Consider the following 15,990-nt stretch of genomic DNA (forward strand, 5'->3'; position numbering starts at 1 on the left):
AAGAGGCAGCCTGGGACACAAACAACAAGCAAGAGCTACCGAGGCTCCATTTTCTCTCTGATGAGAGATAAAACTCCAGATTACAGCCAGTATTTCAGGGAATTCATCCCTCAGCAGCTAAGAAGCCTTATAAAAAGTTAAAAACCACAGCAAGCTTGTTCCATACATTAACAAGTGTGATGCTGGCTCCATTCCACATGCTTAAATCCTGAAGCTCTCCTGGGGACAGTGATCAGCTTTTTTATCCCCCCCCCCTTTCCTATTGCAGCACTGTACACAGGAGATCACAAGTCTCTCACTGTCACTAGCCTGTAATTAATATCAGACTATCACAAAATAGGAGGAACAGCTTGCAGGTGCTTCCTTTTCCAAAGGCAGAGCTGTGGAGCTGCTCCTCATAGCAAGTAAAGTCACAAACAGGATAATACAGATAGCATAAAATCAAATGTAATTGTACATCGTTCATGCCCAAGGGCATGCTATACAACATTATGAACAGAGGAAGCCTCAAGAAGCAGCACAATAAGCTTATTTAAAAAACCCTCCACTAACACAGATACCTTCCATTGCAAAGAAGTACCAAAATTTCAATAATGCTTTATTAAGGACAGATTAATATGCAATATCTTTTAAGCTAAAAACTAGAAGATTTAAGCTTCCATCTGGTCTGAAGCAGAACAAAGTGCTGTCTTCTCTTTACAAGAAATATGGAATACTTTCAGGTATCTTGTTCAAAGATACACAGGGTTTTAAATTTTCTAAATAATTCTACATACATACATACAAGAGAAGTTAGTAGGCATTGAAGTCTCAAACTGTATTAGATGGGCTGACCACGTTGGCATCCTGGTGAGCAGCAGCTGTACCACTGGATTCTGGAGCTGTTTCAGTGACTGTCAGTGTTGAATCTGCAAAGTAGAAACTGTCACCTTGTGGTTTTGTTCTTTTTAAAGCATCTTCATTAAACCAGTCAAATCTGACCACTGCCAGCTATGCAAGCAGCCACGAATCCAGTTACAAGTCTCCTTTTCAATACCATTTGGTATTAACACTGGATTTCAGCACTGGGTTACACTAATACAGAGTAAAACTAATTCTAATTAAGAATCAAGCTCTTGTTAGTGCTTTAGAACTAGGCAGAGCTGCTACCAAACAGCACTCTCATCCTCAGAACAAGAGCTTATGAACCTGAAGTAGGGCTTTCATCCTGCTGCAGTCATATAATAAGCAAAAGCAGCTTAAGATGAAATGCAAAGCTTCTTGCCAAACAGCTGCGTTGTCACTTATGGAAGGTGAGAGGAGGAATGCAACACCAGCTCAGATAGAAAGAGAACCAAGACATGCCTAGAATGTCTCAAACCTTTGTAGAATTGAGTATTTTGGGAACAGAACAGAGAGGCAGAAGCCCTCATCTAGCAATTAAAGGAGCTGCCTAGTAACAATAATAATAACAATAAAAAAGCCACTTAATTCAGGTTATGCAGCATTGTGATAGAGCTGTTGCGAGAGCTGTAAAGCTTGGAGGTTTTAAAAGCAGTTTAGAGGACGTAGCTGCACGTGGTTTGTGTTAAGTCACTGATCTGTATGATCAATGTGTAGTTAAGACCTCACTGAGATGAAATGAGCTTCTCCTTTCCTCATCTCCCTGTTCCAGAATCTGTAACCTGAAAGGCTACACTGACAGAGCTTCTGAAAACCCTTTTTCCAAGCGATAACTGGGACACAAATATAAACAACTGCTTGGATTGTAGCACATAGCTGTGCAATGCTGATCAAAGCATCCATCTGTCACACAGCTGAGAGCTTGGTTATCTGCTGCTATTTCCTTCAGAATGGACACTTCAGACTTCAAGGCAGCAAAGCTAAGCTCCAGACCTTGTTAAGTTCTGGGAAAGCTCTGAACAGAAGTATGCAACCCATTGAGATGAGCCCTTCTCAGCAACATTTACTAACATTAAGTGGATCTGCTGATAGCAAGATGTTCACTTTCCTTATCAGAAACAAACTGTAATGCTGGCAGATAATTGTTGTTCACAAACACTTTGCTCTGCTTAGTCACTTGGAGGGAAAAAGAAGGGCAAGAGCAGATTAGCAAAGATCATAAAGAAGCATCTAGAATAAGTCATAAAAGCAGAAAAATATATGGCATAAAACATCTATAGAGAAGAGCACAAAGCTTGGTAAAACTGCAGCAAAAACAAAACAAAACAGTGACAGGTTTAGCTACAGTTTCTACTCCCCCATCTGCTACTGGTTGTCTGCCAAGAGCTGGCTAACAAGTATTTTTCCCCACCTTTGCATGGCTGTACATCCACAATCATGCAGTCGTCATCGTCCTCATCTTCCTCAGTGTCTGCCTGAAAGCCATCCATCTCCATGGCTTCAGCCTTAAGGGGAAGAGGAGGAAAAGTTACAAGGTATCAGCAAGGTGACAGCATTAAGGTGCAAGATCCTGCACAGCCAATGCTAAGGACTGCAATGGAGGCTTCTCACAACTAGTGCTCAAAGCACAGTCCAGACAGGCAGGCAGAGATGTGTGCAAGGAACAGCAGACACTGACTTCTGGTAAAAGGCCTGCTCTGCAATGGCCCATGCAGCAGGAAGCATGCCAAGTGCTTGTGCTCCATGTTACACAGCACAATTACACACCTAGAAGTCAGTTCAGGCCCCAGTTAGAGTCTGACTCAGTTTTGTCTTTTTTATTATTGTATTTATATATACTTAAGGGAAATCTTCCCCCTCTTTTGATTTCTTGCTTCTGAAGACAAAAAGCAACTTCAGCTTGTCAAGTTTAACCTTGTTCTCCCCTGACTCATCTGTCAATGAACTCATTTCAGGAAGGGATGACAGGTCTTTCCTTGGTGACACTTTGCTGCCCTGAGAGCTGCAAATCCACTCATGTTGAATCAGGAAAGGAAACAAAACATAAGGAGTGATGCAAACTGAAGCTGTTCTGCATCAAATATCTCCAAGTTCTTTTTCCCCCCTTACTTTCTTCAGCTGGAACTGTGAAATTGAAGTCTCACAAGTTGGTCCCTGCCCATCCTAACTGTTCCAAGACAAGAAGTTTCATGTTCACATCTTTCACTAAAGTTGCAGTTTTCAGATAGAAGCCATTCCCCTCCTACACACACTGAGGTATTTCAGTACCAGGTTCTTTCTCTGCAGCTTATGTAAGAGCACCTTCACTTATAGAAGGGCCCTGGCACGAGCTTTGTGGCAGAGCCACACAGGGAACAATCAGCAGGTCAAGGCTGTCAGGTTCTCCACTTTCTCCACCAGCCTTGCACAGCTGGAAGGATGGGATCTCAATCCCCAGTTGCTGCTGATTTAGATGACAGGCATGAAAGGCTTTCAGGAACCTGACACCTTTGTTCTCAGCTGTGCTACATCACATCTGAGGGCAACTAAGATGCTTTCAAAAGCTTAGAAGAACTCAGGCCAACGTTGTAATTCTACTAAGAGAGTTAGTTTCACTCTGTCTGCCCAAGTGCTTGAATATAAGCAGAGCTTTGTAGTTGTTTCTCTATTTTTTAATCTCTGCTTTTATTTAGCATACAAGAAAAAAAAACCAAGCAGATGCAGTTTGGGGACTGAACAGTTTCTCAGCTTTCTGATCCCTATCAATATTTGTACTTCATTACAGATCTTCAGTACAAAAGCTGAAGAAGTAGGGAGTAAACTTAGAAAGAAAAGCACAGAAAGCCTTGAGCAAGGCTTCCTTCCTCCCCCTTACACACAGGAGAGTAATAAATCCACTGAAGAGTGCAAACCACTCCTGTCTGCAGGTTTGAAAGCACACAGCTGATAACAGCAGGCTTCAGGACCTAAAGCCTTACTGTCTGAAGAACATGGGCAGAGCATTACATAGCTAAAGCACTGATCACATGCTTTTCAGCCATACTTTTGGATAATTAAGCTCTTAATACTACTTGTTTGCCTCTGCTTTTCAGGGTAAACATAACAGGAAGAGCACAGATTAGTTGGAATAGTGACTACTCCAAGTATCTCCTCTGCTCCTGTGATTTTTTTTCTTTAAAGCAGCTCTTGAAATCCAGCTTTTATATATAATATTATGAGCCTGAGACTTTGCAGACTATTAAGAGTTGAGTTGCAGCACTCAGAGACCAGATTTAACCAGTACATGTGCATCTGATGCAAGTCACCAGTGCAGGCTATATATCTGGCAGCCATACACACAAATCTGCAGGCAAATTGCATACAGCTGGAAAACCAAGGACAAACAGACACTCCAAACTATTCACAGCTTGGAAGCAATCACTGCCAAATAGCAGAAAATGGAAGAACAGCAGGAGATTAATGTTTCAAGTGAAACAATCCAAGTCAGAGGCAAAGAAATCCGTCTCTTCAGAGTTGGGAAATTGTTCTCCTTCCCCACGAATAAAGATCTTTTTGTATGACAAATTGTTTTGGTAGCTGAATATTTTGACTCTGCTGATGGCAGGTTTAGGTCAGTTTGGGAGGAGTGCCATGATACTTGCCTACTGAAGAGGCACAGCTACATTCCTGCTGTTTATAATTGGGGGAAGAGGGCTGTGAAAGCTCACCTGTTCAGCATCCCTGGGCCTTTTCATGAATTTAGTGATGCACATACTTCCAGTGGACTTCCTCTTTACTGACACAGGGGTGCTCTGCACAGGTGCCACACCTGGCACACCACCACCATCCTCCTTTCCTGAAGAAGGAACTTGGGTGACGTAGTTCCATTGGCAAGGGACAGGGAGGTGCTCTTGATCAAAACTCTTCAGCACCTCCGAGTGGACGTACCAACACATCCGATATTCAGGTCTCTTCTCATACACAGAGTTCTCCGAAATTATTCTCTTTAGCCTGGCTTTGGAAGGGACACCACTGTCCTCACCGACTGGTGTCTGCGGTCTGGATGTGTTGGGGCTCACAGGGCTCGTGTCTCCACTCTCAGCTGCAGTCACATCACTGAACAGTCCTTGCCGGCAGCACTCCTGGAACTCCTGGATGATCACTTTGCTCCCATTCACGTTCCCATGGAGCAGTGGTAGAAGCTGGCCGAGGACTGCGGAGAAGAGAAGTTGCATAAAGGTTGTAGAGAACTATTTAAAGGTCAAGAAAAGCTTGGCTGACATAATATCAGTGTACACATCCCCAGGAAAGAAGACAAATAAGATTAATTTTAGCTTCTGTTGCAGCCCCGGATCTAAACTTTATAGTCAAGCACAATTGAAATTCTCACTTCACATTCCTATCTCTATTCTGGTCTTTTTGGGCATTACTCATACCCTCGTGTTAATCACACACAGGATGTACTCAATACTGAAATTACAAACAGAATACACCCTCTCTCTCTGAGCAACACACAGCTAAGTCAGCTCAAGCACCTCCAGTAAGGAGGCCTAAATCTGAGCCTTCTGAATGAAGTCTTGTTGGCATTGTTTCCTGGATTACCTGAAGCAAGAGCTTTTAGAGACAGCAACCAAGGCCACAGAGTTGTGCAATGGCAGAAAACTGAATCCCAGGAGACTTCATAAAGATTACTTGAATTTCAGACAGTAATAAGCAGGCCATTCTGATGCTTTAACTTGATTTAAAAAAAAGAAATATCTCAAAACTGGAGTACAACAGTGCATATATACAATTATTTAGCCCTTCACGTCTTACTCTGCTGATCTTTTGCTCTTTTTTTGCTACATTTCTGTATCTGCTGTTCTTCCTCAGCAACAGATGAATCCAGGATACACGCTGTGAACTGCTGGAGGACCTTCAGGTCTGCATTTGTGCCACTGTCATGTTGTGCACTTTCCCAGATGCAGCCAATTTTCACAGGCTGTAGAACATGGAGCCTCTTCCCCTTGGCCATCAGTTCATCCCACTCCTTCGCTTTCAGCTTTTGACGAACCTTCTGATTCTCTGGATCACACTCCTAAAAAGCCACAGGTGAAAAAACTTGTTACAACCATTCCAGATGAATAATTTTCTTTCAAAAAAAAGCCACCTTCTTGCTGTGCCCCCTGAGTTACACAGGTTCTCTCCTGCTCTAAGCAAATACGAGTTATGTCACTGCCAGGATCACATGATTTCACGTGTCAATATTTAGCACTTGATAGAAGCAAAGGTGGAAATCCTGGTTCACTTACTTCTGTCACTCCTTCATCTTCAGATAGGTACCCATGGGGTACAAAAAACCCATCGTCATCATCTTCATCCTCTCCTTCCTCTTCATCATCCTAAACATAAACTCAGCTTTTTAGAAATCTAGCACTGCCAGATGCAGTCGTTTTTAGAAGCTGTCTTTCAGCACACAGAATCCTTACCCCTTCACTATGGGAAAGGCTTTCACCAGGTTCCTCCTCTTCCCACTCTTCATCACTATCTACTTCATAGTCCAGTAATTTCTAGAAGAAGAAATGCCAATATGCCACATCTGTTAGCCTGAAAGCACGATGCCAGAGTCCACCTAGTGCTTCATAACTCAATAGCAAGAATGAGCACACCAGTGGATCAGCAATCCCAAAGGACAGGTAAACCTGAACACCACATATTCACTTTGAGATCACTAAGAAAAAGAGAATCCAACTACATTGCCTGTAAGTTACTCACACTGTCCTTTGACCAAGGATTCCTGGGACGGATGACAGTGGTTTTCTTGTTCCATGTGCCCCAGTATGCAGGACGGTGATTTTCACAGAACTGCAGAAGTTTCATTCTACCAAATTTCCCCCTTTCAGGAACAGCATCTGTTTTGCAGTTATCCACCACTACCACATCACTGTTAAAACAAGAGACTCCTTTCAGAACCCACAGAACGCTCCCCTGCTGCTCAGGATATCATCTTCTACAAAGTTTCAGTTCAGCCATGGTATCAACACAGAACTTGATTAGAACACTCACAATTGGGTTGCAAGAACAGGAGTTCCATAGAAGCTACTGCCCTCTTAACAATACTATGAACAACTGCAGCCTGCCTCAGTTTCAAGGAGTACAACTGACATCTATCAAAGATAGATAGATTCCCTCACTGCAAGAAAGATATTGAGGCCCTGGAACGTGTTCAAAGGAGGGCAACAAAGCTGTGAGGGGTCTGGGACACAGGGCTGATGAGGAGAGGCTGAAGGAGCTGGGAATGTTCAGCCTGGAGAAGAGGAGGCTCAGGGGAGACCTCATTGCTCTCTATAACTTCTGAAGGGAGGTTGTAGTGAGCTGGGGGTCGGCCTCTTCTCACGTGTCATCAGTGATAGGACCAGAGGGAATGGCTTCAAGCTACGGCAGGGGAGATTCAGGCTGGACATGAGGAAGTATTACTGTTCAGAAAGGGTGGTCAGGCAGTGGAATGGATGCACAGGGAGGTGGGGGAGTCACCGAGCCTGGGGGTGTTCAAGGAAAGGCTGGATGTTGTGTTGAGGGACGTGGTTCAGTGGGAGCTGTTGGGAATGGGGGAACGGTTGGACTGGATGAGCTTTGAGGTCTTTTCCAACCTTGGTGACTCTATGATTCTATGATATAAACACCATTCAAAGGGAAGTAGTTTCCAGTGCTGAAATGCAGCTGCCTAAAACAAAAGACCTCCTGCAAATAAGCATTTAAGAAACATTACAGAATGAAGGAAATCTGTATCCTAACACACTCTCCCTCTGAGGGGACTGTCAGACAAGTATCAAAAGCAAAGCTGCACCTTTCTATTACCCACAGCATTCGATTACAGCTTCCTTGAAACCAGTCCCCTGTTCATCACAAAAACAAGAGGAGAAAAGCCCCGAGACACAGACTAACCTGTTCACTGTGGTACTGCTACTGACAAAAGTGGGTCCAGTTTTACGTGGCTTACGACACTTGAGGTCTCTCAAGAAAGAAACTTCACTATTCTGTGCGTGCAGGAGCCGATCCAGCTGTTCTAAGAAGTCTGGATAAAGGGCAATACGACAGAGGGGAGCTAAGACCATGTTCTCTTTAATTTCAAAAGGAGCAAACTTCCCACAAGAGCCAGCAAGAATCTGAAATGGTAAGTGAGGATTGTTAGGGCCTGAACACCTGAGAAACTGCAGTACCAGCATATTCATAAGGCACAAACCTAAGGAAAAAAAGAAAGTTACTGATATTTGAATGAGGATTTACAGTAAGCCCTTCCTCTCAGAGACCCCAACAGATCCTCTTGAGGTCTGTACACCCAACACAGCAGGAGACAAAGATGAGATTTTACTCAAGCAACTGCAGACTTCTGTCATCTTTCCTCTGGTCACAGACTTGTTGTTTTAAACCATTCAATGCTTTAAAAATGAGGAAGTAGGCACTAATGCCTCGTACACCTAAGGAGCTCTGAGGGATAGGTGAGAAGGAAACCAGTGTGTTTTGTAAGAAGATGACTAAGGAAAACCCAACAACATGCAGGCATAGCAATAGCTCACCTTTGGGGCTTGTGGAGTCTTTGGTTTCTGGAAGAATCTTGTAATTTCTGCTTTCTGAGCATTAATACGCTAAGGTCAGAATGGAAATGCAAATTGTAATTAAAGGTATGACAAGGCTTCATCATTTAAAGTGAACTCAAGCATGACCCAACTTCAAAACTAATGAGGCATAAAACAAAGTTCAGTTGTTTATCAGCTCCTGTGATGTAATTAAAAAAATAATTGCCTTCTCTAACACACATACACAGATTCCCAGTGTAATTGCTAAGACAACAAATGCAGAAAGAATTTAACAGAGAGAACAGAGACAGCAGCATCTAAACAAGACAAGAGAACTGCAAGATCTAACTGGTGGAATGGCACTACCTGATCCCATTGGACTGACTCTGTTTCAAAGGGACATGCTCACTTCCCAGCAGCAGATGCTGCAGGGGCAGCAAGGCAGTGTAGTGCTGTACTGAGAGAACTTCAGGGAGGGTAAAGCAGCAGTTGCACAGCTAACAGCTCAGCTGCACTCAGCAGGGCGCCAGGGAGTCCATTCACAGCATTTCACAAGAACAGAAGAGCTTAGAGAGAGCATTTACCTTTTCCTCCTCTTTTAACCGTTTCTCCTCTTCTTTCTTTCTCTTCTCCTCAAGTTTTGCCCTTAAATATAAAAGTTTACAAATCAAAGTCACAACTCAAAGTATTTGCTTGGACTTTGGCAGGTGAGAAGCCTTAATTAAGACCACATCACATTCTGCACTAAGATAATTTGTTAAACAAGCACAGCACTGGACTGAAGTGTATAGAAGACTCTCTTCATTCCTTCTAAATCAAATATTGAACTGATTTGGGCACAGAGTATAGAGGATGCTTCAAATTTTCCTCGATACAAAACAAGGTATTTAATGAGTTATCACAATACAAATGATTTCCTCAACAGAAGACAGCAGTACCAGCAAATGCAAAGCTAATAGTAAGAGTGGTCAGGAAGGGAAAACTCAGTGGTTCATGACAGCTCTTTTCAGCTATTTCTGATCAGAAAAGCCAGCAAGCAGAAAGCAGTGCTGGCATTAAGATCTGACATTCTTCCACCACTTTGAATATATTCAGTGACAAACAGGCACATGCTGCCCTGTGCTCTAAAATAGGGGGATATGGTGGGTCTGCAGAGGTTACCACATCATCATCCATTATTCCCCACGGCCTTTAGAAGCCAAGCCACTTACTCCAAGGCTTCAAGCCACTTACTCCAAGGCTTCCTGCCTCTCCTTGCGTTTCTCCTCCTTCACTCTCAACTTCTCAGCTTTCTCCTTTTCTTCTTTTTCTTTCTTTTCTCTTCTCTCTTTCTCTTTTAGTTCTTTCTCTTCCTCTTTCTTCTTCTTTGCCTCTTCCTTGGCTCGCTCCTTTGCAGCTTTTGCCTCTTCTTTCAGCCTTCCTTTTTCCTCCCTTTCTGCTTGTAGCTTCTGCAGCTTGTCAGCACGCTCCTGATCCTAGTTCAAGAAAACCCATTAAGAAAGTGCCTTTGTGCACAGAAGCAGCTGCTGGCACACACACAGCTGGCTGAAACAAGGACACAACTTCTCCAACTGAGATTCTTGACCCATCCACAAAGACCTGCAAGGTTCCAGCTCCTATAGCTGCACTTAGGAACTGCATCCTGTGTGCAGCCTCAGCTAGCTGACCTGTCTTGCGTGGCATTTTATTAGTTAATATCTTTTCAGATAATCAGACAAGGCAAGGCACTCTGTGCTTACTTAAAGGGTAGCATGAGAACAGTGAGGGAAGGTGACAAGAGTCAAAGTGTTGTTTTTCCACATTATTTCATTTCAAAGCAACTAAAATTCTCATTATGGGTCTACTGACATAAATGAGAACGTGGTATTCTTACTAATTAAAAAAAAAGAAACTTAAGGGAAGTAATTTCCCTATGCTGTAGATATTGGTAACTTCACAAGGAAACTAGGATACGTCTGAACTCAGAGATATAAACAGCCTTCTGGTACATTTCCAATTTCTTTTTGTTTATTTCACATCTAAGTCTTCCTGGCAGGATGAAAAATTACTGAACAGCATCACAGTGTACAAATAATGCCAGAACTGTGCCAGAGGTAAAAAGCAACACTGCCAGAACTGAGTCATGGAACTCAGTAAAGATCTACTGGGTAGCTTTAGGAAGAGGTACGAAGCAGACAGCAGGGGAGGTGGGCTGATTTAGCTTTCAACACTAAGCTTCCACATTCTCATCTCCTTCAAATGTAACTATTTACATAAATAAACATTAGAAGTGAATTACAGGAAAAAAAAACCCAACAGTCTGGAGCTTTACATGGGGCACTGTGAAAAGCCAGCATCTCAGGGAGTACATTGAGCCACTTATAGTTTATATAAAGAAAATGCAACCAACCAATTTCTAAATTAGTCACTACAAAACACAGCAAGGATTCAGAAGCACAGCCCCTCCCAACTGCTGGTAAAATAACAGCCAGCTTTTCAGCACGCAGAGCCCACTCATGCAATGCTGGGCTGCTTGAGAACTCCGTGTGATCCATCAGCCTCCTCTGCATTTAGCACTGCATGACTGAAAACAGAGTGAATGGACAGCAAAAATCACACCGCTGTTTTGTTTGGATGTTCTGGCTACCAGCATTGGAATGGACACATAATGCAGCCTTAAGCATTCCCAGCAGTGATGTCCAATAGTTTCCATGAACCCATTGGCCCTCTTGCCTCACGTGCTGAAGAACAGATGCTACTTTTTGTGTTTTAAAGGGAGAAGGGTGAGAACAGTAAGGCAGGAACCCTAAATAGAAGCCTCTCAAGGATTTCACTGTGAGTGTCCACTCTGGAGGCTTCCACTCTCCAAGGAAGGGTTTGAAAACGCTCCCAAAAGCCCTTTGATGAGCAGTCAGCAACATTTACAGTCTCTTAATGCCTTACTGAAGTGCACAGAAATGCAGTGCAGGCCACCCACACGCCATCAGGTGTGCATTAAGGAGATTTTTGGAACAAACTGAGTGCTTTAACCACATGCATTAAGATTCTTCCATATTCATCAGTGAGGAAAGCCAGGGAAAGAGGTGCTATAAGTAGACTGAGATGAAACGCACGGGGCTTTGCTTACTATTCAATGCAAAAGCACAGCAGGTTAACTTTCTATTCAGTGAAAAAGCCTTACTCTTTGCAATCTCAGCTTCTCCTTCTCTGCAGAACTTTTGTGGAGTTTCTGAGATACCTGAAATCACAAAAAAGGAAGTTTTAGAGATCTGTGTCATTCCTTTCTCATGAGATGCTAAAACTACTAAAAGGAGCAGCAAGCTCCATTTAAATTACATTAACTTTTTCTTCAGGTTAATGTATCCAGCAACATAAGCATTCCTTCAGCACTAGATATGCTTGAACTCTATTCTTAGATCCAATCTCACTGATTTATAATAAGCCTGAACACACTAATTGTTTCAGTTTACATTAGGTCCTCCTATTACCAGGCTTTGCATAAACAAACCCTTCTCCTTACTCAGCCCTGAAACATCATTTGCAATGTAACACCACAAGTCCAAAAACAAACAGGAGGTACAGCTGCTCCAAATCACAAGAGCACAACATTGACTCAAAGGAAGCAACTCTGCCATATAAACTTCTGGTTTTTTATGCTACTGTTGTTATGCCAGCTTATTTAGCTACAGCTTCCTAAGCACAAGGACTACTTTCAATATTCCCGTGCTGTTCCTGCTGGTGATCACAGCCCTCCTGTTCTTCCACTATTATCAACCCTATGGGTCACAGCTTCCTTTCAGTTAAAGCCATTATTCCCAAGGAAGAAAGAAGGCACAAAGCTACTCTGTATCTAAACAGTAGCACTCATTGACCTTAGCTTCTGAGCAGTCTATATTTCAGCTCACTCTGGCTTGCTTTCTTGCATCCTCTTCTTCCTCCTGCCATCCTCAGGCAAAGGCAGAGCATTTATCTCTGCGATTAAAGCATTTGGTCTGCTTTATTTTCTACGCTCAGGCACGGAAGCTCAGAGTGTAAAGATGCATCAGGTGACTCTACTCACGTGATGCAAAACAAGAACACTTTAAACTTAGAGCTTTACTTTCTTGAAGTGCTTCTGCTTTAGAAAGCAGACATTCTAGCACAGACAATGGTGCAGATCAGCACAGACATCCCACTCTGGCAAACAGAATGAATGATGTGCCAACCTTGCCTCACACCAGGCAAAACCAATAACTTGTTGACGTGAATATATTACATCCAAAGTCAAGTGCTCTCTTCTGTTCTGTTGTACTAGGAATATTTCATACCTACTTAAGTTTGTGTGTGTATTGTAGAGTGATACCACAAGTTTTAACAGCCAGAAGTCAGGACCAGGTAACTCCCCCCAGGCAGCACAGCATCTGAACACCTGAAAAAGCCCTCCTCGTTTTCCCCTCCAATAATGCAGTTAAATGCAAACAACACAGCAGTCAGAGAGCTCAGCTGAACTTTGGGCAAGGCTTGGCTACAGTATCCAACACACTCCCCAGGGCTGCTCTGCTGTACAGGTTTCACTGCTGACTGTTGTGCTCCCAACCAGAGCATCCTCTCTTTATAACTCCACTGATCTGTTCCCCAGGAAGACCAAGCATTTTCCAACCACTCAACTCACAACCATTTCAGCCACCTGCACAGACACTGTTGGTTTTAAAAGCTTCCCCTTCAGCACAGCACCAGAAGTCCAATCACAGGTGTCTCTTGTTACAGGACAGGCAGTGACCAGAATCTAAACCAGATCCCAGCCCCAGCACACACAGGGCTGTTAGATCAGAGGTATCCCATCCCCTCCAGCCCTAAGCAGCATCTCATGGTCACAGGAACACACAGTGAGTTATCCCTTAAGCAGCCTCCTGCTGGACAGGGCACACAAGATGGCTGACAGCACAAGCCTTACACACTTCATTCCTATGGAGACCCATTTGGCTTGTCCTCTGTCTTCAGAGGGAAAACTGCACTTCTGCTAATGCCCTATAGTTTCACTGAAAGGGTTTTTAACAGCCCAGATTCAAGATTTCAAAGCTGGTGGTGGAAGCTGACAAAAAAAACCCCACAGCACCAACAGAGAGAACAGAATGGATCAAACAACCCCTGCTGGACACAACTCTTTGAGCTCTGTCCTTATCCCAGTTACTAAGGTGTACATCCCAAGGCATACACTTCATAATCACTGTAATGAAAAGAACCTGTAACAGGAGCTTAAAGCTGCACTCATGCTATTCAAACACAGCAACTCAAAACCAAGACTCAAATAGTCTAGCTACACAATTTAAAGGAGGATTCAAGAGGGTAATCATTCAGTTACATTATTAATAGATGGACAACACCTTCCATAAGGTCCCACAATCTTTGTGAATAACTTGTTTATCCTTTTCATGACAAACAGTCCATCTACAGTGTAATAACTCTTAAACAACCAAGAAAAGAGACCAACCTTCCTAATAGGCGTTGAGACAGCTAAAGGACTAGTATTTCTCTTGCTTTCTGCAACAGGCTGTGCCTCAGGGGAGCTCACAGAGAGGGAGCTTAATGAGGAATTAGTAAGTACAGAGTCTCCTTCATGGGACAATTCTACGGTCTCATTTTCTGATGTGACACTTCCATCCAGAGAAGTGACTTGGGGAGATTTAGCAGCCATAATATCTTCAAGAAGCACTACAGGCATCTTCCCCTCGAATATGATGTCCTTCAGTTCACCCTGATTAACCTTCGTGTTTTCCAAGTTGTTACACTTTGTCAACCCAGAACAAGACTGGATTCCATCTACCAAATCTTCACCCTTATTTGCAATAGCTTCACACTGCACATCAGTCTCCATTGAATCATCAGTTTGGCTGTTCTGGGTGGAATTCAGGCAACTCAGCTTGTTCGTATCTTTTCCTAGCACACCGTTAGTCAGAGCTGCAGAAGATGCTTTTGAATCAAAATTAACGCGGTCTACATCATCACTGAGCCTTTGATTAGGCTCATCTACCGAGTCAATAATGACGATGATTTCATCTCTGTTATCTTTTGAGCCCTTTTGTATAAAGTGGTCTAAAGGACCCTTCCCGTTAACAAGTTTCGGAACAAAAGTCACATCTGAATTCAGCTGGCAGTCGTTCTCCATATTGTCCGTGGAAGCACACGATGTGGCTGTGGAAGAATCCTTACTTTGGCCCAAACCACTCTTAGAACTCTTTCCTTTCTTGCCTTCTGCTTCTGCATCACATTTCTCCTTTGGTACAGGATTCAGGCGCTTGAAAGGCAACCGAGCTGCAACAAACAACATTTGGCTATTTCAGTCACAGCAAACAAAGCGGCAGGATAAGGAGAAATAAAACTTAATGCATTCATTTTGCTGTTAAACAGCAGAACGAAACCAGATTACAGCTGCAGGCAGTTCACTGCGGCAAATACTCCCAGGCCTGGTGGTTTTTGAAGGCACTGGGGCTTTACAAGAGGTGACAGAGGCTCTCCCACAGCCTTACCTTGCACGAGTCTCCGCGGGGGAACGACCGCTTTGTCTCTGCACTCCATGGCTACAAAAGGGAAACAAAAAGAGCCCCGTGAATGGCCGGGCCACGCTGCAGCCCCACCACCGGCCCCGAGCAGCACCCAACAGGCACAGCCGGGCTCAGACTGACCTCCAGAGCTGAGGGAAACCCAACGACTGAGGAAACGGCGCCGCACGGGGCCTACACCGAAACGGTACCTCCGCTCTCGGGCCTCCTTTGTTACCTCAGGAAGAACCCGCGCCCCCGGAGACCCGGAAGCCCCGCGATGCCTCCAGGCCTTCCCCTACCTGCCATGGCGAGGCGCCACGGCTCCAGCGGCAGCCGACCAGAGCGGACCCGGCCCGCTCCAACCCGTTCCGTCCGGTTCCGGCCCTGTGCCTCCCGCTCGTATTTGGCGGGAGCCGGGACGACCCCGCGCCTGTCCGCGCTGATTGGCGGAGAGCGCCCACGTGACTCGCTCTTCCGCCCGCCCTGCCTCCGCCCGCGTCTCGCGAGGAGCCTGTGCGGGAGGCTCGGCGCCGGCTCCGCCCCTACATCCGCATTGGTCAGAGAGAGAAGGAGAGCTGATTGGCGGTCACGATTGTCACTCTCGCTCGCTGGAAGCGCTGATTGGATGAAGATGACGAGGAAGGAGGAGCGCGGAAGGTCCCTCACCCCCGGGCCTGAGGCCGTGTTGCTGTCGGGCGGGAGTGAGGGCGGTGCGGCTCTGTGGAGATCAAGGCAGTCCTTCAGCAGTGGTGGGCAGAGGGGCGGGGCCGCCCAGTACCTTAGGTCATTGAGTGGGCCGAGACGGTGCGCGAAATGGCGGCCGTGTGGCCAACGAGAGGCCCGGTCAGTGGGCGGCTTTGGCGCGAAGGCTGCTGGGAGTTGTAGTCCGCCTCTGGCGCATGGGGTGCTGGGAGCGGGAGCGTCGTTCCAGCAGCTGCAGTGCCGGCTCTTCTTTTCCCTAAAATCCCCCCTTTTCGTTCAAAAACCATTCCCGCTCGTGCTGTCACTACCTACCCGTGTACCAAGTCGCTCTCCCTCCTGTTTATGAGCCGCCTTCAGCTACAGGAAGGCCGCCACGAGCTTTCCCCAGAGCC

General features: G+C 44.8%; 1 protein-coding gene across 2 annotated transcripts; it reads right to left on the bottom strand.

Annotated features, from left to right (window-relative positions):
• Positions 1-2: 2 nt before the first annotated feature.
• Positions 3-15,483, bottom strand: CHAF1A (chromatin assembly factor 1 subunit A). 2 transcript variants are annotated; one of them, XM_048927392.1, is made up of 15 exons: positions 15,196-15,483; positions 14,882-14,932; positions 13,846-14,666; positions 11,557-11,613; positions 9,630-9,871; positions 8,981-9,041; positions 8,397-8,465; positions 7,765-7,985; positions 6,595-6,763; positions 6,309-6,389; positions 6,132-6,221; positions 5,656-5,917; positions 4,569-5,053; positions 2,294-2,387; positions 3-908 (listed from the first exon to the last, which is right to left on the bottom strand). In XM_048927392.1, exons 1-15 carry the CDS (start codon positions 15,200-15,202, stop codon positions 811-813), a joined length of 2,808 nt encoding a protein of 935 aa, XP_048783349.1. In that variant the 5' UTR covers positions 15,203-15,483; the 3' UTR covers positions 3-810. The 2 variants fall into 2 exon arrangements, with proteins under 2 accessions (XP_048783349.1, XP_048783350.1); XM_048927393.1 differs by having other exon boundaries at positions 15,038-15,483.
• Between the last annotated feature and the right edge of the window lie 507 nt (positions 15,484-15,990).

This window comes from Lagopus muta, chromosome 26 (genome assembly GCF_023343835.1).
Source record: "Lagopus muta isolate bLagMut1 chromosome 26, bLagMut1 primary, whole genome shotgun sequence".
In the NCBI taxonomy this organism is placed as follows: Eukaryota; Metazoa; Chordata; class Aves; order Galliformes; family Phasianidae; genus Lagopus; species Lagopus muta.

What these genes read in the sequence shown, in the direction of transcription:
- CHAF1A (XM_048927392.1), bottom strand. An exon ending in ATCCTTGGTCAAAGGACAGT is followed by an intron (nt 6,390 to 6,594) that starts GTGAGTAACTTA and finishes TTCTTCTTCTAG; the next exon opens with AAATTACTGGACTATGAAGT. An exon ending in GGATGTACAGCCATGCAAAG is followed by an intron (nt 909 to 2,293) that starts GTGGGGAAAAAT and finishes TCTACTTTGCAG; the next exon opens with ATTCAACACTGACAGTCACT.